Source organism: Diaphorina citri, unplaced genomic scaffold (genome assembly GCF_000475195.1).
Source record: "Diaphorina citri unplaced genomic scaffold, Diaci psyllid genome assembly version 1.1 scaffold338, whole genome shotgun sequence".
Classification (NCBI taxonomy): Eukaryota; Metazoa; Arthropoda; class Insecta; order Hemiptera; family Psyllidae; genus Diaphorina; species Diaphorina citri.
Genome location: NW_007377773.1, coordinates 138211 through 164757, shown reverse-complemented (window position 1 = coordinate 164757; position 26547 = coordinate 138211). Strand labels below are relative to the sequence as shown.

Genomic DNA, 26547 nt, shown 5'->3' with positions numbered 1-26547 from the left:
GAATTTTAGCCTAAGGTTATGTAATTGGTCTTATTGGGCCCAGTTTCATTGACTTCCTGGACTTGCTGCTTAATTTTTACTCTCCGGGGGTGAAAATGGATATTTCTAAACAAATAAATTAAATTACTTACTCTAGTATGACTGAAATGTTTATCATCATCATCATCAGAATCTGAATCAGAATCTTCATCTTGTTGTTTATCATATTTCATATTGGCGGATTTGTGATGCGATTTTTGCAGGATCTGAAACATCGGTCAATTTTTGTTTAACTTGGAACAAACCTAGAATAGCGTGGATCCAGCAGATATACAGTGTTGATCACATATAGAAATTTCCATTTTCGGTTGAAACCCTGGGGCCATGGTTTGAAAGCACTAAGAAATTTACCAAGGACATCGGAAGGCGACTCATTGAGAGGTCCGGAGATGGAAGAGCCGCTGCATTTCTCACGCAGAGAATATCTCTTGCGATTCAGCGTGGGAACTCTGCAGCGGCTATGGGAACACTGCCAATGGGCTCGTCGTTAGATGAGACGTTTTATATATTGAGTTGATTGTTTTAAATGCATATTTATCACTTATGGCAACACTCTGTTGCAAAATCGTCGATTCCTCCTATAGATCTATAGGAATAGGCCACTCTTACGCCGCCAGAATTCGCTACTCAAACAGGGAAAGGTCCAAACTTGTGTGGAAAATAACCAAACGAGCCTGAAAAGTAACCTGCCAGGCTAGTTAGCTTGGAGGCTAGCGCGTCTGTCTAGAAAGCGCTAGATCGCGGTCCGATCTCCGCCCGGCGCGAACTTTGCTCTGAACAGATAAGGTTTGTTCTCGGAACGGCTGACCTGCTCCTATCCCGTTTTCTTTCTGCCTTCGATTTCGGAACGATAGGATAGGGCCTCCGTTGTTAATGATTTCTCTATCAAATTTCTTGAAGAAAAATAAAAATTGCTTTCCTTCCTATAGTTTCTGCCTTCGATTTCGGGACGATAAAACCTCCGTTGTCCAAGTTTCTCTATCAAATCTCTTGAAGAAAAAAAAAAATACCTACTTCGTAAAAAAAGGTACAGGGTGTTTCATTGAACCGCAGAGGGACTTACCTGACAAGCGGAAAATGTCCTAACAGGCATCACAGAGACACAGCATAGTTTTGAAAGGTGAATAGTCTGCAGCCGTTTAAAACTTCGACTTTTGGCTAGGTGTGCAAAACGGAGCGACAAAGATTTAAAATGGCCAACACCCGACATTGTAGGAGAAAGGATATTACGGCCACTCGACCAAAACTTGAATAAAAAGTGAAAGTAAAATTATTTATTCATTTAATGCACTAAATTATTAATTATTTATTGATTTAATTAAAAAGTTTAGGAAAGTAAAATCACAGCAAAATTAACGAAAAAGCACAATCGATTCGGGTACGCGATTTAAAAACGGTAAATCACAGTCGACGTAAAAAATTGTTCAGATTGAACGGGCTTTCATGATCATTGTACAAGAATAAGATCGTGCGAAAATTGATCCGAAAGTCAAAATTATCACTTTAAAATGGAACCTTATTAGTTTTACCCGACAGTACCTATGAATTAAGTATAATAAATTAATATAAAATGTAAATTTATGAGCTATAAAAAATAAAATAAAATCAAATCTGCCCTTAGACCAATTCAATTCAAAATCACTCAGACGTTCACAAGAAAGCGACTTATTGAAAACTTTTCGAGATTTCCAAGTCTCAGGAATTATCCCTTAGACCAATTCAATTCAAAATCACTCAGACGTTCACAAGAAAGCGACTTATTGAAAACTTTTCGAGATTTCCAAGTCTCAGGAACCGCAGAAGTGTGTCAACTAAAATATGAGAGGTGCGTGAGACTTGTGTGTGTTTTGTTATCGGAAGAAAAGTGACGTCCATTTTAAATTCGGTTCAAAGGCAGGGTCAATCTAAAGGACCAAGGAGTGTGGGTCTCTGTATTCAATGTATAAAAGTGAGATCCATTCACTCACTGATCGTTCTATCTCCAGAACCCAAACACTTGGAAAGCTGAAACTTGATAGGAAATGTAGGCATATTCCTAACGTGGTCTAGATGTGCAATAAGCCATTTTAAATTCGGTTCAAAGGCAGGGTCAATCTAAAGGACCAAGGAGTGTGGGTCTCTGTATTCAATGTATAAAAGTGAGATCCATGGAAATGTAGGCATATTCCTAACGTGGTCTAGATGTGCAATAAGAGACGATTTTTGGCGAAATCCAAACCGTTCTCGAGTTATGATCAATGTTCCTCGGAGAAGCACGGGCAACCTGCTAGTCCAGAATAAATCCACTATTTGCGAGTAAAAAATAAAACAATTTGATAGTATACGATATGTTACAACAATAAATCCTCAACAAGTTAATGTTGAAACTATGTATATTACACTGGGTACGTATTTAAAACAAAATAATACAATAATTTAACTAGGTATTTCTTGTAGTAAACTACCCTTTTCTCAACCTACTGTAATATCATTGTTAAAATATAACATAGGCACTTCTGAGTCACTTGGGAAAACATAAGTTTAAGGACACATTCCTACGGGACGGACATGCTATGACAGAGACCACACGGGTCTAATATAGCACTTGTTTAATTTCTACAAAGAAGAAAAATTAACCCATAAGAGCCGACCTTTTTTTTCCTCCATTGGACCTTGCTGAAATTTAACCGCTTCTAACTCCGGACCGGTACTGAGTAAATATGTAAAATCATGTGAAAATAGTAGGAAATTTTGTAATAGACACAGTGCAATAAGAGAAAATTTTTGGCGAAATCCAAACCGTTCTCGAGTTATGATCAATGTTCCTCGGAGAAGCACGGGCAACCTGCTAGTTCAGAATAAATCCACTATTTGCAAGTAAAAAATAAAACAATTTGATAGTATACGATATGTTACAACAATAAATCGTCAACAAGTTAATGTTGAAACTATGTATATTACACTGGGTACGTATTTAAAACAAAATAATACAGTAATTTAACTAGGTATTTCTTATAGTAAACTACCCTTTTCTCAACCTATTGTAATATCATTGTTAAAATATAACATAGGCACTTCTGAGTCACTTGGGAAAACATAAGTTTAGAGACACATTCCTACGGGACGGGCATGCTACGACAGAGGCTACACGGGTCTAATATAGCACTTGTTTAATTTCTACAAAGAAGAAAAATTAACCCATAAGAGCCGAACTTTTTTGTCCTCCATTGGATCTTGTTGAAATTTAATCGCTCCTAACTCCGGACCGGTACTGAGTAAATATGTAAAATCATGTGAAAATAGTAGGAAATTTTGTTTTCTAACTAATAGACACATCCCCGATGCATTCTGACGTGGAGCGACTGAGATATTAGCGAAAAAGTGAGAAGGGTTGGGTCAAGTTTGGTAACGCGGAAAACAGTTTGGTTTTTAAAGAGCCCCTCTTAAGACCATTCCTGATCACACTGTTTGTTTTCTTATCTGAAATTCGGGTGTTTACGGTCAGACGTATCAAAGGCCAATGTCTATTTTTATACTGTGCGTACCTATATGCGTGCCGCACATCACGCACTGTCTGATAAGGCCCAAATGTGGGGCATTTGATCAGGTAACATTTATTATAATGCCGGGTCCACACTAAGCGAACATTGTTGGGTAACACTGTTACTGGTAACAAAATGAAATGTTACCCAACAATGTTACTCCAAACTGACACAAAAATGCGGTAACAAATCCGATGTTCCAAAAATTGTCGGTAAATATCAAAGGAAATCATGTTACCCGACAACTTCGTTCCTCTCGGTCTAGCTCTTATGTATTAAAATAGGTCCTCAGTCCTTGTTTTCTTGTGTTTAGTTATTATTTTTTTTTTTTTTAAGTGTTTAGTGATTTTTTTCAAAGATAATTTATTCATTCTTGTTTTCTTGTGAGTAAAATATTTAGTGATTTTTTTAAAGTGAGATAATTAACTATCACGTGTATTCCCAGGTGGTAACCCATCCAAGTACTATTCACGCGGAATCGAATGGTGAAACTTTTAGAACTGTCCGACTTAATGTAATAGAAAGTCGTGTGATGTTCACACCAGATTTTTTCTTTCAAAAGAAAATAAAAAATCCTTCTGGTGGAGATTGCCATTTGCCGTGTCTGCATCGTATATTATGCAGACACGGCAAATGGAAATCTCCACCTTCCGACCAAATCACTCACTTTGAACAAATACGGGAGGAAGTGGTGGACTTTCTTCCTCAGTTTCGGATCGTTGAGGGAGTGATGCATAATGTCCAAATACTGCTGGACGGAGATCAAATTGTACTTGTCGACACTTCCAAAGTGCTCTTCCCACATTGTCTGGAAAATGGAACATTAAAGAGTAGTAAACATGTTAGGAAAAAAGTTGACGCTTTTTTTGCAAAGTGCTTTCAAATAGCGAAACCCCTGAAGGCACGAATACAATCTCGATACCACCATAACAATTCTCACCAAAAGAAAGACAAATGGTAGAAATTTACACTTCCAAAGTGCTCTTCCCACATTGTCTGGAAAATGGAACATTAAAGAGTAGTAAACATGTTAGGAAAAAAGTTGACGCTTTTTTGCAAAGTGCTTTCAAATAGCGAAACCCCTGAAGGCACGAGTACAATCTAGATACCACCATAACAATTCCCACCAAAAGAAAGACAAATGGTAGACATTCCGTTTCGTAAAGTTCATCTGGAAATGATAAGCGAAATTCTACCTGAAGCAGAGGGTATCAATGGCATTCCAGCGTGGAAATGCAGCATCAATATTGGGAACGCTACCGTCAGGACAAGATCTGGCGGAAGTTTATATGTTCAAAAAAATATACATGCCACTGCCACCGAGGTGAGTTTTCCTCTGTTTCCTTCAAACTTACTCGGAGGACATTGTAGAATTCTGTCTGATGATTGAGCGAGAGATGTCCGAGCTCTACAAATCTGTCGCCAAATATCTTCATATCGTCATAAGCAATGACGCCATCCTTGTTGACATCCAGAATGCGATGAATAGTTCTCATCTTGCGCCGCCAGAATTCGCTGTCACCCTGCGAAAAAAATATACAGGATGTTTATAAAGTCTTGATTAGGGGTGGCTTTTTCGAGAACCGCTTAGAATGTCAAAAAACTCATAGACAATTATTTCATACCTTTCAGGGGGAACATTATTTTTCATGTGGCCCTTGGCCTCCCCTTGTGGCCGCAACTTAAAAATCTCAAATGGGAAACGAATAGTTCTCATCTTGCGCCGCCAGAATTCGCTGTCACCCTGCGAAAAAAATATACAGGATGTTTATAAAGTCTTGATTAGGGGTGGGTTTTTCGAGAACCGCTTAGAATGTCAAAAAACTCATAGACAATAATTATTTCATAACTTTCAGGGGGAACATTATTTTTCATGGCCTCCCCTTGTGGCCGCAACTTAAAAATCTCAAATGGGAAATCCCTACTTGTGATGAATCATATTAAAGGTCTTCAAAAACGTAGTACATTTGTGCAAGTTTCAGCTCAATCCGACAACCAGGGCCGGAATTATAGCCTATTCATTTCAAATAAGAAGAAATTATGGTCCCTAATAGTACAGAAGTACTTAGAGGGATGATGAAGATTGAAGAATATGTAAAGAACATTGTAAAGAATGGAAGAATAAACTTATTATTATTATTATTTTTCATCCGCCAATAGGAGAAGCACCAAAATTTGGAAATACATTTTGATTGGTGATTTGTGCTTCAAATAGGTCCCACTAATGATTCATATTAAAATTCAGACCCAAAAATCAAATTTTAATTTTCGGCCCTGATGTTCTCCGGGGGTGAAAATGGATATTTCTAAACAAATAAATTAAATTACTTACTCTAGTATGACTGAAATGTTTATCCTGGTGATTTGTGCTTCAAATAGGTCCCACTAATGATTCATATTAAAATTCAGACCCAAAAATCAAATTTTAATTTTCGGCCCTGATGTCCTCCGGGGGTGAAAATGAATATTTCTAAACAAATAAATTAAATTACTTACTCTGGTATGACTGAAATGTTTATCCTCATCATCATCATCATCATCAGAATCTGAATCAGAATCTTCATCTTGTTGTTTATCATATTTCATATTGGCGGATTTGTGATGCGATTTTTGCAGGATCTGAAACATCGGTCAATTTTTGTTTAACTTGGAACAAACCTAGATTAGCGTGGATCCAGCAGATATACAGTGATGATCACATATAGCAATTTCCATTTTCGGTTGAAACCCTGGGGCCATGGTCTGAAAGCACGAAGAAATTTACCGAGGATATCGGAAGGCGACTCATTGAGAGGTCCGGAGATGGAAGAGCCGCTGCATTTCTCACGCAGATAATATCTCTTGCGATTCAGCGTGGGAATTCTGCAGCGGCTATGGGAACACTGCCAATGGGCTCGTCGTTAGATGAGATGTTTTATATAATATTGAGATCTTTATTCTGCCATCACCATTCGGCTACAGCTGAAGCCGCTACAAAAACAACATCAGATCGGCGAGAAGAGACACAGAGATTTTTTTTCTACTTTCCTCATTCTGTAGAAAGTTAGAAAGGTTAAGTAATGAAATGTTCATGTTGGTCATTTCAGGAACTACAGTGCTCGTCTTGATACACACCATCCAGAACAATCCCGACTATTTCGACCTGCCCCATGTATACGACCCTGACAGATGGCTCCCGGACAAGGTCGCCCAACGGGACCCCCACTGTTTCCTGCCCTTCAGTTCGGGACCTCGACGGTGCATGGGCGGCAGATTCACCATGCAAGAGATGAGAATCTTTCTCGCCACCATGCTTCGTCAATTCGAAATACTCCCCAGCGACCAGTGCAAAACGATGCGAGATGTCAAGTTCGAAATGAACGGCACGACCCTGACAGATGGCTCCCGGACAAGGTCGCCCAACGGGACCCCCACTGTTTCCTGCCCTTCAGTTCGGGACCTCGACGGTGCATAGGCGGCAAATTCGTCATGCAAGAGATGAGAATCTTTCTCGCCACCATGCTTCGTCAATTCGAAATACTTCCCAGCGACCAGTGCAAAACGATGCGAGATGTCAAGTTCGAAATGAACTTAACGCTGAAACTGAAAGACAACTGTCAGATCAGACTGAGAAGCAGGAAACCAAATCTTGGAATCTAGAAACATAACATCCTCATCAATGGGGTAGAAGAGAGCTTTCTGTCTGGCTATGGGACCTTAAACAGGGAGCAGACCAGTGTCTTGCTGTGCGACTATAAATAAGGATCAGAAGAGCCAAACCCTAACCAGCCCGGCTAGCTGGAGGTTACAAAGGGTTTATCATCATTGAAAGGAAAAGCACAGGTCCTCATGATGGTTGACTGCGGTTCGGGAAGGGCCAATACTCTTGGCTAGAGACCATCAAGTTCGAAATGAACGTAACGCTCAAACTGAAAGACAACTGTCAGATAAGATTTGAGAAGGAGGAAACCAATGTAGGGAACAAAGTCTGTGAAATGGAGTCAGTGTCGTGAGATTTACAAAAGGGAAGGCTATAACAAAGAGAGACAACTGATTTTTTTAAGAGATTTGACAGAGGGAACTGTAACTGCTAGGGTCTTATCCTTCCCGAAATCGAAGAGAGAAGGAAGACAGGATAGGAGAAAGCTAGCCGTTCCGAAAACGAACATTATCCCATCAGGATAAAATCCGCCCCGGGTGAAATCGAACCCACGGCCTAGCGTTTACAAGGGAGACGCGCTACTAACCAAACTAACTAGGCTGGCTTGAATGGAGTAAAGCCATTATTATTTATTGTTGAATAATGTGTTATATTTTATGTAGGTGTTAGAGATTCCAAGTAATTAACTAGTTAGTTTTTTTCTAATGAATATTCATTTTTATTGTAGGTACAACGACAATGTACAGAAAAATAAAAGAATACCTAAATTATAATATATGGTACAAAGTTAAAAGAAATAATATACAAGAAAATGTAGCTACTTACAGAAAAAAAGTACTTCGAAATCGTCCCGAAATCAAAAGGAGGACAGGATAAGAAAGCCAGCCGTTCTGAGAACGAACCTTATCCGTTCAGGATATAATTCTCCCCGGGCGGGAATCGAACCCGCGACCTATCGGTTACAAGGAACGAATCTGGGATAAAGTTCGCTCCAGACAGAACTTCTAGTCAGCCAAGGGCCCCCAGAGGACCTTGCTGGGAAGTTTCTGATTCTCGGTCAGAAAATATTCACGCCCCAGTTTGACAAATTCACGAAGACTCAACTTCCCGTCTGTGTTTTCGTCGATCACCGTGAACGCAACCATGGCTGCCTGCGAAAGAGAAACGAAATCTATAAGATGCCGCTAGTATTAAAAATACATGTAGTATATATATAAAAAAATAATAAAAATAGTAAGTAAAATAAAAATGACTAGGGCCATCAGGAATTATAGAAGTGTGTCAACTAAAATATGAGAGGTGCGTGAGACTTGTGTGTGTTTTGTTATCGGAAGAAAAGTGACGTCCATTTTAAATTCGGTTCAAAGGCAGGGTCAATCTAAAGGACCAAGGAGTGTGGGTCTCTGTATTCAATGTATAAAAATTAGATCCATTCACTCACTGATCATTCTATCTCCAGAACCCAAACACTTAGAAAGCTGAAACTTGATAGGAAATGTAGGCATATTCCTAACGTGGTCTAGATGTGCAATAAGAGAAAATTTTTGGCGAAATCCAAACCGTTCTCGAGTTATGATCAATGTTCCTCGGAGAAGCACGGGCAACCTGCTAGTTCAGAATAAATCCACTATTTGCAAGTAAAAAATAAAACAATTTGATAGTATACGATATGTTACAACAATAAATCGTCAACAAGTTAATGTTGAAACTATGTATATCACACTGGGTACGTATTTAAAACAAAATAATACAATAATTTAACTAGGTATTTCTTATAGTAAACCCTTTTCTCAACCTATTGTAATATCATTGTTAAAATATAACATAGGCACTTCTGAGTCACTTGGGAAAACATAAGTTTAGAGACACATTCCTACGGGACGGGCATGCTACGACAGAGGCTACACGGGTCTAATATATATTTTATTGAAATGCATACAGGATAGGTTCAGAGGTATTAGCGGGGTAGCTAGGGTATTACATTTTCTGTTCTAATAATATTGCATTCTATTTTATTCCATTTCCTAAGGGAGCGTGGACTATTGTCTTCCCTGGAATCAATATTTCCATAGCAGTTACGGTGGTTCTTTGGAAAACTAACCTCTTGCAGAGCTATCGTAAAAATGACGAACCTCCCTTCAGAGTTATAGTCGACATAGTAGAAAATGGAAATGTTTGAATTCCAGTTTCAGGTACATAATTATGTACAATACATTGGTAATTTCGTTTTTATCGAACATTTCTTATTTGTGCACCCTATACAAAATGAACTCTCATCTATTGGAAATCCTGAGCTAAGCCTTCGTTAGCGTAAATCCCTAATTAAATTGTTAAGTGGGTACTTATTACTTAATGATAAAACTAAAAAGCTAAGAAGAAAAAAAATCGTAAGTTCAAATCCAATAACTAAGATAAAACTAAGATAAAAAAACTCTCCTTCCTTTCCTTATAAACCACAGAAAACCTCAACCAAGAGAAATTAATATGAAACCCTTTTCTTCGCCTTTTCCCATGTTCAGGTGGGGTCGACCAACTGGTTTTGGCTAAACAAAATTTTCCGAGTGGATGCCCTTCGCACTCAGCCTATGGTAATTCTTTAGCAAGGGAAATTTCAGGCTGGTCTACTCTCTGTTTAAAGTCCCCCAGCCAGACTAAGCTGGTGTATTCCCTGTTCAATGTCCCCCAGCCATGAAATATGTGTTCGAAACACATAGGGAGTGCATGAAATGGTTGCATTCTATTCCATTTTCTGCCATTGGCTGTTCAAATAGTCTCTATTCTATTGACAACTCCCACAGTGATAATATTGCACAAAGTCCATTCTGTTATTGACTGAAATACTGCATGTGAATGCCAGTGCATAATGTATGAACAGGAGTTCCACAAATGCATAATGATCCTTTTCTTCTTCTTCTCCTCCTCCTTCTTCTTCCTCTTCTTCCCTATCATTTTCGTCGTCTTAATTAAAAATTGAATTTTCGACCTTTTAAAATTACTTTCTCGGAGTTTTGACCTCAGATTTGAATTTTTCCCAACTTTTTACATAGGATTCGACCATTTATTTATAATTTTTACCCATTTGCAACTGCTCCATTGTAGTAAAGCGTATGCTTCTTGAGTAAAAATGGATATCTGATCTTCTATTAACATAATATCCTGACTAGATTTGTTTGCTAATTTATTGAAGATCTGCATACCTATATGGCAAATATTAATCAATTCGGTACATTTTGTTCTAAATTATTAGATAATTACATCAAGCAAGCCCACAAAATGGGCTGCACCCACTACAGACTTTTCTGATCATCACAGCCTATTGGTGGGACCAGGAAAAGCCAGCAGCATACAATTGCCCAGATAGTCACCCAAGCAAATATCAAGCATACACAATGTTGCTTAACTTCAGTGACCCATTGATTACAGGTGCATTAATTGTGTTACTACTTATGTACTTAGCCACAGCCGTAGTATGGGATATCAATGTAAGCTCTGTATATTCCTTCTTCTACCTTTCTCTCATATTTCACTTATCCAAAGAAAAAACAAACCAACACTATAATAAATATTAATAAAAAAAAAAAACCAGCCTAGTTAGCTTAGTTGGTAGTGCGTCTGCATTGTAAGCGCTAGGCCGCGGGTTCGATTCCCGCCCGGGGCGGATTTTATCCTAATGGGATAATGTTCGTTCCCGGAACGGCTGGCTTTCTCCTATCCTGTCTTCCTTCTCTCTTCGATTTCGGGACGATAAGACCATAGGTAAAATCCGCTCCGGGCTCTGGAGAAAAAACTTCTACCCCGCCAAGACTTCAACTCGGAACCTCCTGCCACAGAGGAATACGGAGAATACTTCTTGCTAAACTAAGTACCTACCTAGTACCTACTCAAGTTGGAAAATTACAGATTACAGGAAATTAATTGTCAAAAAATAGCTTACCCACTTACCTGAGAATTTATTCAATAAAAAGTAATAGGTACCCAAGTGCAACTGTTCTGGCATGTGGCACTCATGTACTTAGCCACAGCGTAGTAAGGGTATCAAGTGTCAAGTCCTGTCTATTCCTTCTTTTACCTTTCTCTCATATTTGACTTAGTCAAGAACTAAAAAAAAACTAGCTAGTTAGTTAGTGCGTCTGCCTTGTAAGCAGATAGGGCGGGGTTCGATTCCCGCCGGGGCGGATTTTATGCGCTCATTAATGGGATAATGTTCGTTCCCGGAACGGCTGGCTTTATCTATCCTGTTTCCTTCTCTCTTCGATTTCGGGACGATAGAACATAGCAGTTACAGTTCCCTCTGTCAAACCTCTTAAAATAAAAAAAAAAAGTCAGCTCCCATGCGTAGGTGGTCACTGCGCTGCCTTGCACGCGGGGAGACCGGGTTGATCCCGGCGGAAGGTCAATGAAATTTGTACCATGCAAATTGATTGATTCCCGTGACTGGCTGTTTCGGGGCCAACTCAGCCTCGTGAGGAAAATGAGTAGCTATGACATGTAAATGCACATAGCGACCGGTGCCAGCATGGAGGTAAACATTGGATTTAATATGAGATATTGGAAATCTACAATTGCTGCAATGACACCAAGTTGTGACATAATAACACCAAAGAAACTAAAAAAAAAAAAAAAAAAAAAAAATCATACGCACCTCGTAAAAATTTAGAAATCACAGTAGAAAAACAAGATTAGCTAATACTGCAGAGCTACATCCTTGGTTTGCAAAGAAAACTAAGGTACATCTGGATTTTCCAAAGGTGTTTTTTGGGCTTCCTTTTTTGCTGCTTCAGCCTGTGCTAATTTTCGTCGATCAACAAGTGTAGCATCGTCGTAGTCAGAGGTGAAGAAAATTTGAATCATAACAATTGAGACTATTACAAACATAAGTGGATCCATAAGTGAAAAAGATCGCTGCTCTTCCTTGCTAAATGTTTCCATTCTTTCCTTTACTTCCCGCTGTTGTCTGGACTCGTTAATTTTGCTGAAACTGGCCGAATAATGAGCCCGAGTCCACTCGTCAAAGTTGTATTGCTCTGTGTGCCCTGAATAACAAAGAAAATCTCACATTATTTTGCAGTAAAGCAAAACTTTTTCACTTTGTAAATATCATATTATTACTAGTAGTAATCTTTTTACACTGGTAATGGCGCCACTGGTCACTATTCAATTGTCCTCACAAGGCTGAGTGTACCCCAAACTCCAAGCAGAGAGCCAAAAAACTTTGAAACAGCTGGGATGCTGGGAATCAAGCCTAGTGTGGTATCCACTTAGTCACATAGGGGGGTTTTTTTTTTAGTCAGCCTAAGTAAGTAGCTTGGAGATCATGGGTTTGACTCTCCCAAAGGTGGATTTTATCCCAAATAGATAAAGGTTGTTCTCAGAACAGCTGGCTTTCTCTTATTCTGTCTTCCTTCTCTCTTTGCTTTCAGGAAGATAAGAATAAGACCTTAGTAGTTACAGTTCCCTCCATAAAAACTATATATATATAAAAAAGCAGGTGAAAATACAATAATTGGGCTAGGTACAGCAATACAAACCTTTGTAGACTTTTGATGGCTTTTTTGCTTGTCTGGTCTTATTGAAGGCAGAACCATTCTCCTTTGAATCATCGTGAGTAGCAGCACCTGTTGGTGTTTCATAAATTATTTCTGTGTTTTCTTATTGAAGGCAGAACCATTCTCCTTTGAATCATCGTGAGTAGCAGCACCTGTTGGTGTTTCATAAATTATTTCTGTGTTTGCCAAACCTCTGTCGTATAACTTTCTTGTCCTTATATTTCCTGCAAAGAAAGTCAAAATTTAGCAAGGATGATTTTACCCTTTATTAACAAACTAAGTTAACACTTTGCTTGTCATGTCCGTACCTAGATACGTACATACACCAATAGTCCTAATTTCCATTTAAATGTACATAGACATTAAGTTTTTTCAATGGTGGGGAAAAAACAATTAAAAAGTCAGACAATAAACTGTCCCCTACTATTGAAATTCTTCTTCCAATAACCTTCAACCACCATTGGTTGTTGAGTACCTTCATGTATAAAACCAACCCTGGAAAACTTGTGAGAATAGGTAAATAGTTTTTGATAGTAGAATCCATTGATTCAGGCTGATTATGGACCGGGCTTGACATCTTTTTTGCTTGTTCAAGCCTTGACTTGAGTACGTAACCATTTTAATGCCAGGTTGTACTTCTGTGTTTGCCAAGCCTCTGTCGTATAACTTCCTTGTCCTTATATTTCCTGCAAAGAAAGTCAAAATTTAGCAAGGGGGATTTTACTCTTTGTTAACAAACTAAGTTAACACTTTGCTTGTCATGTCCGTACCTAGATACGTACATACACCAATAGTCCCACTTTCCATTTAAATGTTTTTTCAGTGGTGGGAATTTCTGTGTTTGCCAAGCCTCTGTCGTATAACTTCCTTGTCCTTATATTTCCTGCAAAGAAAGTCAAAATTTAGCAAGGGGGATTTTACCCTTTGTTAACAAACAAAGTTAACACTTTGCTTGTCATGTCCGTACCTAGATACGTACACCAATAGTCCTACTTTCCATTTAAAAGTACATAAACACTAAGTTTTTTCAATGGTGGGGATAAAAACAATTGAAAAGTCAGACAATAAACTGTCCCCTACTATTGAAATTCTTCTTTCAATAACCTTCAACTACCATTGGTTGTTGAGTACCTACCTTCATGTATAAAACCAACCCTGGAAAATTTGTGAGAATAGGTAAATAGTTTTTGATAGTAAAATTTATATTCAGGCTGATTATGGACAGGGCTTGACATCTTTTTTGCTTGTTCAAGCCTTGACTTGAGTATGTAACCATTTCAATGCCAGGTTGTACAAAAAACAAATAGGTACTAGCCTAGGCATGAGTTATGAAGTCTGGCCCTATCTATAAATACAGTTTAGCCTTAAAACTCACCTAAAGTAGAATCCATTGATTCAGGCTGATTATGGACCGGGCTTGACATCTTTTTTGCTTGTTCAAGCCTTGACTTGAGTACGTAACCATTTCAATGCCAGGTTGTACAAAACAAATACTAGCCTAGGCATGAGTTATGAAGTCTGGCCCTATCTATAAATACAGTTTAGCCTTAAAACTCACCTAGAACTTCATAAGCAGCTGTTATCTCTCGGAACTTCTTTGCTGCAGCTTCCGATCCTTTGTTTTTGTCCGGATGGTATAACTTTGACAGCCTATAGTATGAAGCTTTGATTTCATTCTGAGTAGCTTCTGAACCAACTTGCAAGTGAGAGTAGTAGTTGACTTTCGCTTGAGAGCTATACAGTGCACTGGTGGAAAACCGATGATACTTTACGACAGCCCAGGTCAGGTTACATACATTATTCCTAAAAGGATACATTTACCTGTCCGCCAATTAACTCGTAGGGCTTCAGATGTTTATACAGTGCACTGGTGGAAAACCGATGATACTTTACGACAGCCCAGGTCAGGTTACATACATTATTCCTAAAAGGATACATTTACCTCTCCGTCAATTAACTCGTAGGGCTTCAGATGTAAAGTTTAGCTTTCATCAGAAAAGAGGTACAAATCTCTTAACTCTTATCATCACTTATCTACAGCTTCTTCTTCTTTATTATCAAAAGAAAAAGAAAAATAATTTTTCTTGCCAAAATTTTCCAAAAAAAATTACATGATAACAGGAAGAGAGGGGAGGGTGTTTTTGTTGATATTTTTGAATAGTTTGAAGCTAAGTTCTCACCGGTGATTTTTCTTTTATCAATCAGCTGTTCCGCCAACCAATGAAATCGTTTGTTTACATTTTCCTTTCATGTCATTGGTTCATTCGTTGGTTAAAATTACAAAGCAAGAGATTTCCCAAAAAGACAAGTTTCCTAAATTTCTATTTTTCTTATCTGACATTTCAATTTCTTTTCGGCATTTTCTGTTATCTGCTTATCAACCATCGGTGGAATACACCACTCATCAGCAACGGCCTTATCTGACAAAATCTCAGATCTTGATTTGAAATTGAACTTTTGAAAACTTCTAAAGAGGTGGCACCCTGGCACCTACCTGTTATCAGTCATACAGACAACTTTGCTCGGTAGTGTCCAGAACACAGATACCTACTGATAAGGGTGATAAGGATCATTGAGCAATACATCAAGAATGAATTCTTGGGAAGGTAAGTAAGGAGAGTGTTTTTTTATAATCTCATGACAGATAACTATTTCAGCCTTTAGATTCTAGCTAGGCTGGCTTGACAGTTTTAGGCACAATGCACACTAATGAAATACTTCTCATGCAACATGTTTCATGCAACCCACACATAAGGTTAATACAGAGCAGTGCATACTGGTGGAACCAAGTTTCATGAAATTTAGTACAAGTTTTGAAGTTTTCTAGTTTTCTTATTTCTTTGTCCTGACATTTCAATATTTTCAATTTCTTTTCGGCATTTTCTGTTATCTGCTTATCAACCATCGGTCATCGGTGGAATACACCACTCATCAGCAACGGCCTTATCTGACAAAATCTCAGATCCTGATTTGAAATTGAACTTTTGAAAAGTTCTAAAGAGGTGGCACCCTGGCACCTACCTGTTATCAGTCATACAGACAACTTTTCTCGGTAGTGTCCAGAACACAGATACCTACTGATAAGGGTGATAAGGATCATTGTGCAATACATCAAGAATGAATTCTTGGGAAGGTAAGTAAGGAGAGTGTTTTTTTATAATCTCATGACAGATACCTATTTCAGCCTTCAGATTCTAGCTAGGCTGGCTTGACAGTTTTAGGCACAATGAATACTAATGAAATACTTCTCATGCAACATGTTTCGTGAAACCCACACATAAGGTTAATACAGAGAAGTGCATACTGGTGCAACCAAGTTTCATAAAATTCAGCATTGAGCAATACATCAAGAATGAATTCTTGGGAAGGTAAGTAAGGAGAGTGTTTTTTTATAATCTCATGACAGATAACTATTTCAGCCTTTAGATTCTAGCTAGGCTGGCTTGACAGTTTTAGGCACAATGCACACTAATGAAATACTTCTCATGCAACATGTTTCATGCAACCCACACATAAGGTTAATACAGAGCAGTGCATACTGGTGGAACCAAGTTTCATGAAATTTAGTGTGCATTGTCAGATGAAACACGTTTTATGGGTAATGTTACACTAGTGTGCATTGCATCACACTGTCACTATGCTGAGGTGAAGGGACTTTTCAATCTTGACAACCTGTGTTGGGACTGCCACACAAATTTTGAGGAAAATATGGTGAAACAAATGGCCAAGGTTACAAACATACAACCAAAATTCAAATGTAGGTGTTAAGAACTCAGAACCGTAAAATGGGGTGAACAGGATCAGTTTTCAACTTTGAGGCTCAATAAATCCACTTTGTAATTTAAGAAAAAAAAAATCTGTTTGGTACCAAAAGTTGAGTCTTAATGAGCTCTTTACAATGATACCAAATAATCTTTGGATTACCCAATTTTCCGGAAAATGCTTTTTAATGGTGTGATCCAATTCTTCAGCTTCTTCTTCTTCCTACCCTTTTCCTATTTAAATAGGGTCGGTATTTCTTGTCAGTCTCTTCCAGGCAGCTCTATGTGTATCTCATGTTTAGATCTTGATTCACGCAATCTTTCTACCTTTTCTTCGGTCTACCTTGCCCTTTTCTCCCCCTCACTTCCTGATACCAAATAATCTTTGGATTACCCAATTTTCCGGAAAATGCTTTTTAATGGTGTGATCCAATTCTTCAGCTTCTTCTTCTTCCTAGTCTTTTCCTATTTAAATAGGGTCGGTATTTCTTGTCAGACTCTTCCAGGCAGCTCTATGTGTACCTCATGTTTAGATCTTGATTCACACAATCTTTCCACCTTTTCTTTGGTCTACCTTGCCCTTTTCTCCCCCTCACTTCCATTTCCATTATTTAAATTTTGTATTTCTTTTTTCAGATCTAAGGAAGCAAGCACGGAAACTGGAGAATGATATTGACGTCAAACTCACATGTCTGAGCAAACTGGGTACCGGGGCACATGGACTACGATCATCAGAGTCGGATACAGAGCCGTTACTCTCGGCAGATCACATGATCGAGTCCACAGCGTCTGAAATTGAAACCCTCCTGACTAAGGTGGGTAAGAGAAATTATTAAAACACAAACCAGCCTGGTCAGGTTGGAGTCTAAGGAAGCAAGCACGGAAACTGGAGAATGATATTGACGTCAAACTCACATGTCTGAGCAAACTGGGTACCGGGGCACATGGGCTACGATCATCAGAGTCAGATACGGAGCCATTGCTCTCCGCAGATCACATGATCGAGTCCACAGCGTCTGAAATTGAAACTCTCCTGACTAAGGTGGGTAAGAGAAATTATTAAAACAAAAACCAGCCTGGTCAGGTCGGAGGGCAGTGCATCTGCGTTGTAAGTGCTAGGTCTTTCCTTTGATTCCCTGCCAGGACAGATTTTATAGAAAAACAGATAAGGCTAGTTTCGGCTATCCTACCCTGTATTCCTTCCCTCTATCAAATAATAATAAAAAAAAGCGTAGGCAGGTAGGTAGTTGAAATTTTAACATGATGTTCTATTTATCTTTTTCAGCTTTCCAATACCAATGACAAAATGAGTGATATAATGGCCGAGGGGGGTAAGGATGCGGCTGCCATACACACGTGCGTGCATCCTCGCTGAAAATATCAACAAATATTATGTGGATTATACGCTGTAGCACCAAATATGTATACTGCACTGTGAGTGGATTCTATTACTACTATCAGTGAGTTTTTGCAATCAAAATTAGCGTCGCGTTAACTGAACTCTTCAACGTTATTTGACGAAAACTCGTCTCTGCGCATGTGCCAAAATGAGTTTTTGTCAAATGAGGAGGTTGAAGAGTTCAGTTAATTTTGGTTGCAAAAACTTGCAAAAGACGTTTGATAGAGGGAACTGTAACTGGGGGCATTGGGGAGAGCGGTTCATAAAAAGGTAACTGAGGAAACTGTCAAGGTGTTATTGTCCCCAAAAGGAAGAGAGACGGAAGACAGGATAGGAGAAAGCCAGCCGTTCCGAGAACGAGCCTTATCTGCTGTTAGTAGAAAGTTTCAACTTGAATTTTTCGAAAACTTTGGTCTTGCTCAATTTTTTCGATTTTCAAAAAGGCAGCGTTTGTGTAGTTTTCCCTCTTCGAATTTAAAAACAACGGACAACAAATAATAATAAATGACAGTTTAAATAACCTGAATAAAAAAATTAATCAAGTTAAAAGCTAAACCTCGCTTCCTTCGTTCACTACTCACTGGAACACGAACTCCATCTCCCTCGCTCTCTGTCTCTCTCGCTCCAACAGCTGGCACAGGATAGCGTTCGCCTTGTCCATCTCTGTCCTTGTCTCTCTCTTCAGGGCTTCGTCCAGCTGGGTTTCCGCCAAGCACAGTGTGAGAAAAGATATTGAGTAAGTGTTGATATTGAATGTCTAGCTGGGGGATGTTAAACAGGGAGTAGACCAGCTTAGTCTGACCGGGGACTGTAAACAGGGAGCATACACATCTGCGTTGTAAGTGCTAGGTCTTTCCTTTGATTCCCTGCCAGGACAGATTTTATAGAAAAACAGATAAGGCTAGTTTCGGCTATGCTATCCTGTATTCCTTCCCCCTTATTAGCTTTCCCTCTATTAAAAATAATAATAAAAAAAAGAGTAGTTAGGTAGGTAGTTGAAATTTTAACATGATGTTCTATCTATCTTTTTCAGCTTTCCAATACCAATGACAAAATGAGTGACATAATGGCCGAGGGGGGTAAGGATGCGGCCGCCATACACACGCTACAGAGACACAAGGAAATACTCGAGGACTACAAGAAGGAACTGAGCAAAACGATGAGCAACATTCACTCGCGTAAAGAACGGGAACAGCTGCTGCACAGTGTGAGAAAAGATATTGAGTAAGTGTTGATATTGAATGTCTAGCTGGGGGATGTTAAACAGGGAGTAGACCAGCTTAGTCTGGCTGGGGACTGTAATAGAAAAGGTTGAGTGCAAAGGGCATCCACTCCTAAAATTTGTAGTCAGAACCAAATGTCAGCCTAAAAGCAATAACCCTAAAGCTTATTGAGTGACTGACAAAAAAACGCCAACCCCTTCTGAACATGGGAAAAGATGTCAACGGACTTATAAGTATGTACTTACCTACATTATCTTGTACTTTTTTTGCAGTAGTTACAAGAATTCAGCTTCCGGACTCAACCGAAGAATGGACTAAGTGTTGATATTGAATGTCTAGCTGGGGGATGTTAAACAGGGAGTAGACCAGCTTAGTCTGGCCGGGGACTGTAAACAGGGAGCATACAGGCAGCCTGAATTTCCCTTGCTAAAGAAATAGAAAAAGCAAGGAACACATCAGAGAGCATATGAGGAAACATTCTATCATCGTATTGTAAAGAATAGAGAGATGACAGTGAGCGATGAACTTGTGTCGGATACTGAGGATGATAGAACGAAAACGAAACAGTAGAGAGAAGAGAGAAACTGGAAAATGGGAAAGAGTTTAGGAGAATGAAGGAGAAGAGAGTTGGTCGTAATAGAAATACAACAAGAGAGAGTAAGACATCAGGGAAGCAACGAAAATAGATGGGAAGGAGAAGAAAAAGAGAGGGACATTGATAATGGAGAAATAGATAGAATGAAGAAGAAGCAGAAAAGAGTAAGACATCAGGAAAAGGAAGAAAAAGAAAGACAAGGAGAAGACATCAGAGAACGAAAATGAAGATATTAGGAAGGATCTAAAAGAAAAAATAACAAGAACAAAACAGTAGAGAAGAGAGAAATGGAGAAGAGTTGAGGATAAAGCAATGATTATGTAGAAGAAAATGGAAAGAGAGAAAGAGTAAGACATCAGTGATACAACGAAAATGGAGAGGATGGATAAAAAAAAGAATAAGAAGAGACACATGGAAGAGACATCAGAAAACGAGAAAGAAAAGAGGTAGGAGCTAATGGAAATATTTAGGAGAAGAATGATAGAGATTACAACGATAGGGAGACAAAGAAAATGGAGAGGAAGGAGAGAAAGAGGAAGAAAAGTGAGGAAAGAATGGGAAAGAGAAGAAAATGAGTGCGCTTTCCAAGCCACCCTCATGTTCATCATCTTCGGTTGTAATATCCTTTGGTCCCTGTTCGCCGAATGTTTAACCCTGTTCGGTGTGGACATTTCCAAGCCACCCTCATGTTCATCATCTTCGGTTGTAATATCCTTTGGTCCCTGTTCGCCGAATGTTTAACCCTGTTCGGTGTGGACTCTCTGACACTGACTTGTCTCAATGTGTTTGTGTTATGGGCCGGGTTTGAACGATCCCGACTGGGGCCGAGTTTGGACGATGGCTTTCCGAAAACGGGCCCCAGGCCGGACCCATCCTGTTTGTATTTGAAGAAGAAGCCGAAGGCGGTGACTTGTATAGGGCTGCGGTTTTATGAGTTTGAGGAGTAATAAATAGGATTGATTCTTATGAACTATGAAGATATCTTTCTGAGTGGGGAAAAATGAACCCTGACTGTTACGAAAATAAATCTACTTAGTGTGAATACAAATTATGAATAAACAGTTGAATTCCTATGACCCGAATTTTTCCTAAACCATTTTTGTTTTGCGGTAGGGTATAAAAGGGAGGGAGTGGGAAACTATGAAGATATCTTTCTGAGTGGGGAAAAATGAACCCTGACTGTTACGAAAATAAATCTACTTAGTGTGAATACAAATTATGAATAAATAGTTGAATTCCTATGACCCGAATTTTTCCTAAACCATTTTTGTTTTGCGGTAGGGTATAAAAGGGAGGGAGTGGGAAATAGGAGAGAAGTCCCTGCATTTACTAGTTGTCTGACTTGTATCGGTTTATAGCTAGTAAGTAATGTCCAAATAGCAAATAGTCAATAAAATTACCTACTAACAGATAAAATATTTCAAAAGAAAAGTAAAAAAAAAAATAATAATAATAAATAAATAAATAAAATAAATGAATGAAAAGAATTATTTTACCAAACAACTGAGAACAATTTCTTTTTCTTCGAAAATTTAGAGTGATTTAGTATAATTTTTCAAATTTTAGTATAATTTTAGCACGAATCTAGTATAATTTCACTGAAGCCATCTGACAACACTGCTCTAGATTGCAACAGAAGACTGAAGTTAAACAACAGCGTGTGTGGTGTTTATTTAGTGAGGTGGCTTCGCCATACAATAAAAAAAAATGATTTTATCAAATTTAGGTTCCTTAAAGAGAGATGGAGAGAGAAAGAGAGAGAGATAGAGAGAGAGACCGAGTTGGTGCTCTCCGAAGGGCCGGGATCAAATTCCGGCGGAGTCAAAGTTTTTTTCGGCTTTACGAGCTTGAACTTAAGGGTGGATGCACGAGTGTAGTGAACAGTGTAAATAAATCTGGTGTGAACATCACACGACTTTCTTCATCCTATTGAATGATGCTCATTTGGGTGTTCTTCTATTGTAACTTTTACAATATCTCTAACCCTTTAGTCAATATAGTTGAAAACGGCCAAAAAACGGTCGAAAGCCGCCAAAAAGCGGTCAAAATACCACCAACCGGTAGGGACCTCAAAACGTGTTTTGGCATTAAAAACTGACCGTCGAAAATATTACCCGATTACATTACCTACTTTCCTTCACTAAAAACTGACCATCGAAATTTTGACCCGATTACATTACTTTCCTTCCTATAGGATAAGGAAAGTAAAGGACAAAAATTAAGAATTAATAAAATAAATAAAGTTTGATCAAGGTGTGGGGTCACGAATGGTAGGTGATAGGACTGATATGTGAGGTCTGAGGTGATAGTTTTCTAGCATTAGTAGAGATAGCGTAAAAATGTAAAGTACCTGTCTATTCAAAAACCTACTAGCCAAAAGAAATTCCAAAAAGTGCGGAGAAAAAAAAAATCCGAGGAATATCAAAATATTCTGAGTGAAGACAAAACCTAACAATTCGCCTGTAACAGATTCTGAAACTTGACACATTTGGAGAACACCAACACAACAAAAAGAACACTGAGAATCAGTGAAACATTCCAGTTTCCAGTGTACAGAAAATGGAATCCATGAACGCAATGGGAATCCTGCAGATCCTCCTAAGGAAGTTCCCTACGCAAGCCTACATCTGTTACCAGTGGCATGTCTTATTCCAGACTAGACTCCTGGGCTTCCCTCTCTTCATTTGGCTCTGTGTATGCCTCCACACTGCTTGCTATCTTCTGGTGACCCTGCTTTATATCCTGTTTTATTCCAGTCTATCCTTGCTGGACTCTGAACCAAATCTGCTAACCCTCACCACTCAATGGACCGTCCTCTATCTGTTGAGCTTCCGCAAGTTGTGTTCCTTTCTTCGCTGGCAACATGTCCACGAAGGTGAGAACCTGGTCCGTGATATCACCACTTTCCAAGCCATTTTCTTCAGAACAAGCTCTCTATTTTTATTATTTATGTATTCTCTTAAAATAATAATAATAAAATCAAAAGATGAGGGTTTCACCAGGACTTGGTGGGTGTGGTGTCATCAGGTGTCTAATGTAAACAGAACATGGCACGTTTTTTCGCCACGAGTTGTTTGTGTAGGTACTAGGCATATCAATTTATCTGTGTAGGTATACTATAGAAATCTGTGCTCGAACTTTTGGCGTTTACGCTCTTCTCGGCAGGTTTGATATACCTAATATTCTATCTACTAACATCAGCAGTAGGTACCTATTTCCTTCCTATAGGATAAGGAAAGTAAAAATTATTGAAATATGGTCATTGATTGCACAGGAGAACTTAATAAAACTTTGAAGATTTGAAGAACTTAGTAATCCACAAAAGATGTGAACAAGCTCTGTTTTACCTCAAATAGCTCATTGGAGTTTTGATTGAGATTGCTTTTGGAAAATCTCATGCTACACCACTACTCAAGATATCGCTACTTCCTCTGTCACCCTTCTAAAACCCACAGCACCACATGGAAATAGAGAGTGGAGATGAAATTTTGCCCACAGGCTAATGTCAGACTGAATTAAAAGGTTTGTTGAGGTTTAATGTCGCTTAAATTTCGTGTGCCACACATTTCAAAGGGATGAAGTGATTAAACGGAAAACGACACGAAACACGCTAGTAAAAGCATCTTGACCTATTTCTGTATCCCTAATCTATTTGAAATTTCAATCTCACAGGATATCGTCTGTGTTTAATCCATGAGGATTAAGGAGGGTATTGATGTCCTTAGCATCACCATTTCCTCTTGCTGAGAGATTAAAATTCACTTTAGCTCAAAATAACATTAATTTCCAATTAGAATCTGGGCTCAAGGCTCATTAAGGTATACATAGGTATAACATGCTGCGAGGTAATGAATTTTACCTTTAAATAGACTTTACCTGTGTGAATTCCCTTATTAGAATTTACCTTGTGTTCTAATATCTTGTTCTTTATTTCCTCATTCACTTTTTTACCGTATTAGTTCAAACCAACCAACAAATCACAAACTAGACCAGATGTTGTGGATCTCCTGGAACAAAGTGGGATTGATGTACAACGGAAGACTTAACATCGTCCTGACATCGAAGAGGGAAGGATGACAGGATACTCTGTATTTTAGCTGAATAATCAACACAAACAGTTCAATTTTTAGAGGCGCTTACAATTCTGTAGATAAAAGCGTGATCGACTGCTTCGTCGGGTTTCAGAACGTTCTCCTTTGACATAGGTGTCATAACAGAATGACGGCTGAACATCAAATATTACAATCAATACGTAGCATGCATTGTCTTTATAGATCTTCTTTTTATAGCCAACCCCCGTGGAGGTGGCACTCGACCAGACCATGGCAACGAATTCGTCTGGAAACATACAAAAGAGAGGTGCCGAGGACTTTAATTGTTTCAACTACTATAACAAAACATATAAGAGGTGAAGAGATGAAGATATGTAGCACTGACTGAATCCCACACTGCATCACACACCCAAAGTTAAGCAACTTTGATTCTCCTACACTCCTACCTAAATTACTAGGGTTGAGAAGTGTCACTGAAATTGACCTGACTTTGTGTCGGGACACACATAACCGTACTGCGTCCTCCCCGAGCAGAGACTTCTACGCGGAGGACTGTTGGTGACGGTGCGGTGGTAGGAGAACACACTTAACCGCCCGTCACCGCTCCAAGCTATATGTTACGGCAATGCCTGCACTTCGAGTACTTGCACAAATCGTTTCCGTTTCGCTCATGTGTGCACTGTGCACCAGCCCACACCGTCACCGTCAATAAGTACTCTGAACTGTGACGATACGAACCCGGCGCGGACAGTGCGGACACAGCTCAGTCTCCGAACACCACGACGCGACGGGAGGCCGCATACCTGTTGCAATGTTGGAAAAGTAGAGCGAAATATCAGAAATCACCTCCAGAGTGTATCGTCAATGGCGGTCGTGTCATTTGAATGGTGGACTCTTCAAACCTTCATAAAATCAAATTTCCAACATTTCTTGATAATACTTCAGCATTAATCATCAGTTAAGGATAACAGCCTTTTTTAATCGAAGTTTCAAAAAAGTAAATTACCGCGCCGCACCCTGTATGTAGTATACACAAGGATCGATTTTTGGAGACACCTTTGTGAGAGACAAATTTTGTGAAACGGCAAAAAAATAGGTCTAGGTGGGGTGTCTGGGCCATTGGTCAACTTGACACATATGATTTAATCACTGATCACTGAGGTGGTGTTAAAAACCAACAGGGGATTGTCCAGACGGTCACCTATCCGTCAGCATTAATCATCAGTTAAGAATAACAGCCTTTTTTTAATCGAAGTTTCAAAAAAGTAAATTACCGCGCCGCACCCTGTATGTAGTACACAAGGATCGATTGAAGACACCTTTGTAAGAGACAAATTGAAGACACCTTTGTAAGAGACAAATTTTGTGAAACGGCAAAAAATAGGTCTAGGTGGGGTGTCTGGGCCATTGGTCAACTTGACACATATGATTTAATCACTGATTGTCCAGACGGTCACCTATCCAGATACCAACCTCGTGCAACGTTGCTTAACTTAAATTGACCATTGAGATCAGGTACATTGAACGTGCTATTGGCTATTGCCTCTGGCTACAACAACAATTGAAACAGAATGAAACCGTGCAGAAGGTTATTTTCGAAACACCCTGTACCTAGTGTACCTATATCCCATACATAATGAATGTGAAACCGTGCAGAAGGTTATTTTCGAAACACCCTGTACCTAGTGTACCTATATCCCATACATAATGAATGATATACATATACATATACATATATGTAATATTTCATAAAGTATAACTTCTCACTTTTACACATTTCCAGTACAAGTTATGTGTGATATTGCCCCACCTGGAATTCATAAAGGGTGCTTGCTACTTCCATGGCATGCGAGACCTCGCGGTCTGGTAGGGTATGGCCATCAAGACATACCCAGCACGTAATTTTTGTCTCCAAGGACAGTTGGTAGTCAATACTCCGGCGTCCGGTCTGGTAGGGTATGGCCATCAAGACATACCCAGCACGTAATTTTTGTCTCCAAGGACAGTTGGTAGTCAATACTCCGGCGTCCTTATATATCAAGAATTTCTGAAAAGTATCCTGTCTCTTTTTTCTTTTTCTTTTAATATTTGGTCTTATCGTCCCGAAATCAAAGTAAGATAGGATACGAGAAAGCCAGCGGTTCCGAGAACGAATATTATCCGTTCAGGATATAATCCGCTACGGGCGGAAATCGAACCCGCAATCTAGCGCTTACAAGGCAGACGCGCTATTAACCAAGCTAACTAGGCTGGCAAAAATTATCCTGTATTTTCATTATGTACCTATCAAGATATTTGTCTCAAATCGTGTGCAATAATATGCCTAACAGGCGGCTAGGAGCTAAAAAGAAGATTGGTGAAACCCAAAGCTTGGAAATTAAATGTTTTATTTTTAAAGTTATTGTAAAAGTATTTAATATTTAATTTAATTTAAAGGTGAATGTTAACTTTATAATATTGTATTGTGATGTCTTCAATTTATTTATCCTATTCAAGTTTTCCTTTGTAAAATAAATTATTTCCTTTTTCCATTTATAATTTTAATTGTATTTTAAAGGTCTGTTTTTCTAATCCTTGTTGAAAATGAGATGGTTTATGAAATGTAAATTATTTCGAGCCAGGAAGCAGTGACCACCGCTTTGTGATACTTCAAGGCACATTACATCCATGCCTACTCAGGAATGGAAAAGTTCGTTTGTTACGTTTAACAAGCTATTTAAGTGCTTGAAATTGAGCTAAAGGGAAAATTTCGGTCACAAAAATTCCGCCCT

The 26547-nt window shown here is 38.9% G+C and overlaps 3 protein-coding genes and 1 non-coding gene across 8 annotated transcripts in view; 3 read left to right on the top strand and 1 right to left on the bottom strand.

The window, feature by feature from the left end:
• The window catches only part of LOC103507738 (probable cytochrome P450 313a1), a 28868-nt gene extending 21669 nt beyond the window's left edge, over positions 1–7199 (top strand). The window contains exons 8-9 of the mRNA XM_026822521.1: positions 6647–6953; positions 6992–7199. Coding sequence (XP_026678322.1) covers positions 6647–6953; positions 6992–7199 — 515 coding nt within the window. The remainder of the gene's footprint in view (positions 1–6646; positions 6954–6991) is intronic.
• Positions 7200–11812: 4613 nt separating this feature from the next.
• Positions 11813–14875, bottom strand: LOC103507723 (dnaJ homolog subfamily C member 30). 3 transcript variants are annotated; one of them, XM_008472224.3, is made up of 5 exons: positions 14689–14875; positions 14305–14567; positions 13580–13629; positions 12729–12837; positions 11813–12233 (listed from the first exon to the last, which is right to left on the bottom strand). In XM_008472224.3, the coding sequence occupies exons 2-5, from the start codon at positions 14561–14563 to the stop codon at positions 11923–11925; spliced, it is 729 nt and encodes a 242-aa protein (XP_008470446.1). In that variant the 5' UTR covers positions 14564–14567; positions 14689–14875; the 3' UTR covers positions 11813–11922. The 3 variants fall into 3 exon arrangements, with proteins under 3 accessions (XP_008470446.1, XP_026678329.1, XP_026678330.1); XM_026822528.1 differs by lacking the exon at positions 14689–14875 and having other exon boundaries at positions 14305–14596; XM_026822529.1 differs by lacking the exons at positions 13580–13629; positions 14689–14875 and adding an exon at positions 13383–13432 and having other exon boundaries at positions 14305–14596.
• A 147-nt stretch (positions 14876–15022) lies between these two features.
• LOC103507733 (Golgi SNAP receptor complex member 1-like) lies at positions 15023–19447 on the top strand. Of its 3 annotated transcripts, none has more exons than XM_026822527.1 (4): positions 15023–15352; positions 17144–17322; positions 18940–19130; positions 19402–19447. In XM_026822527.1, exons 1-4 carry the CDS (start codon positions 15337–15339, stop codon positions 19445–19447), a joined length of 432 nt encoding a protein of 143 aa, XP_026678328.1. In that variant the 5' UTR covers positions 15023–15336. The 3 variants fall into 3 exon arrangements, with proteins under 3 accessions (XP_026678328.1, XP_026678327.1, XP_008470457.2); XM_026822526.1 differs by lacking the exon at positions 15023–15352 and adding an exon at positions 15571–15879; XM_008472235.2 differs by lacking the exon at positions 15023–15352 and adding an exon at positions 16085–16114.
• A 6148-nt stretch (positions 19448–25595) lies between these two features.
• On the top strand, positions 25596–25723 carry LOC113466826. Its single transcript, XR_003391108.1, has one exon. It is a non-coding gene; the product is annotated as a U11 spliceosomal RNA (small nuclear RNA).
• Positions 25724–26547: the final 824 nt, after the last annotated feature.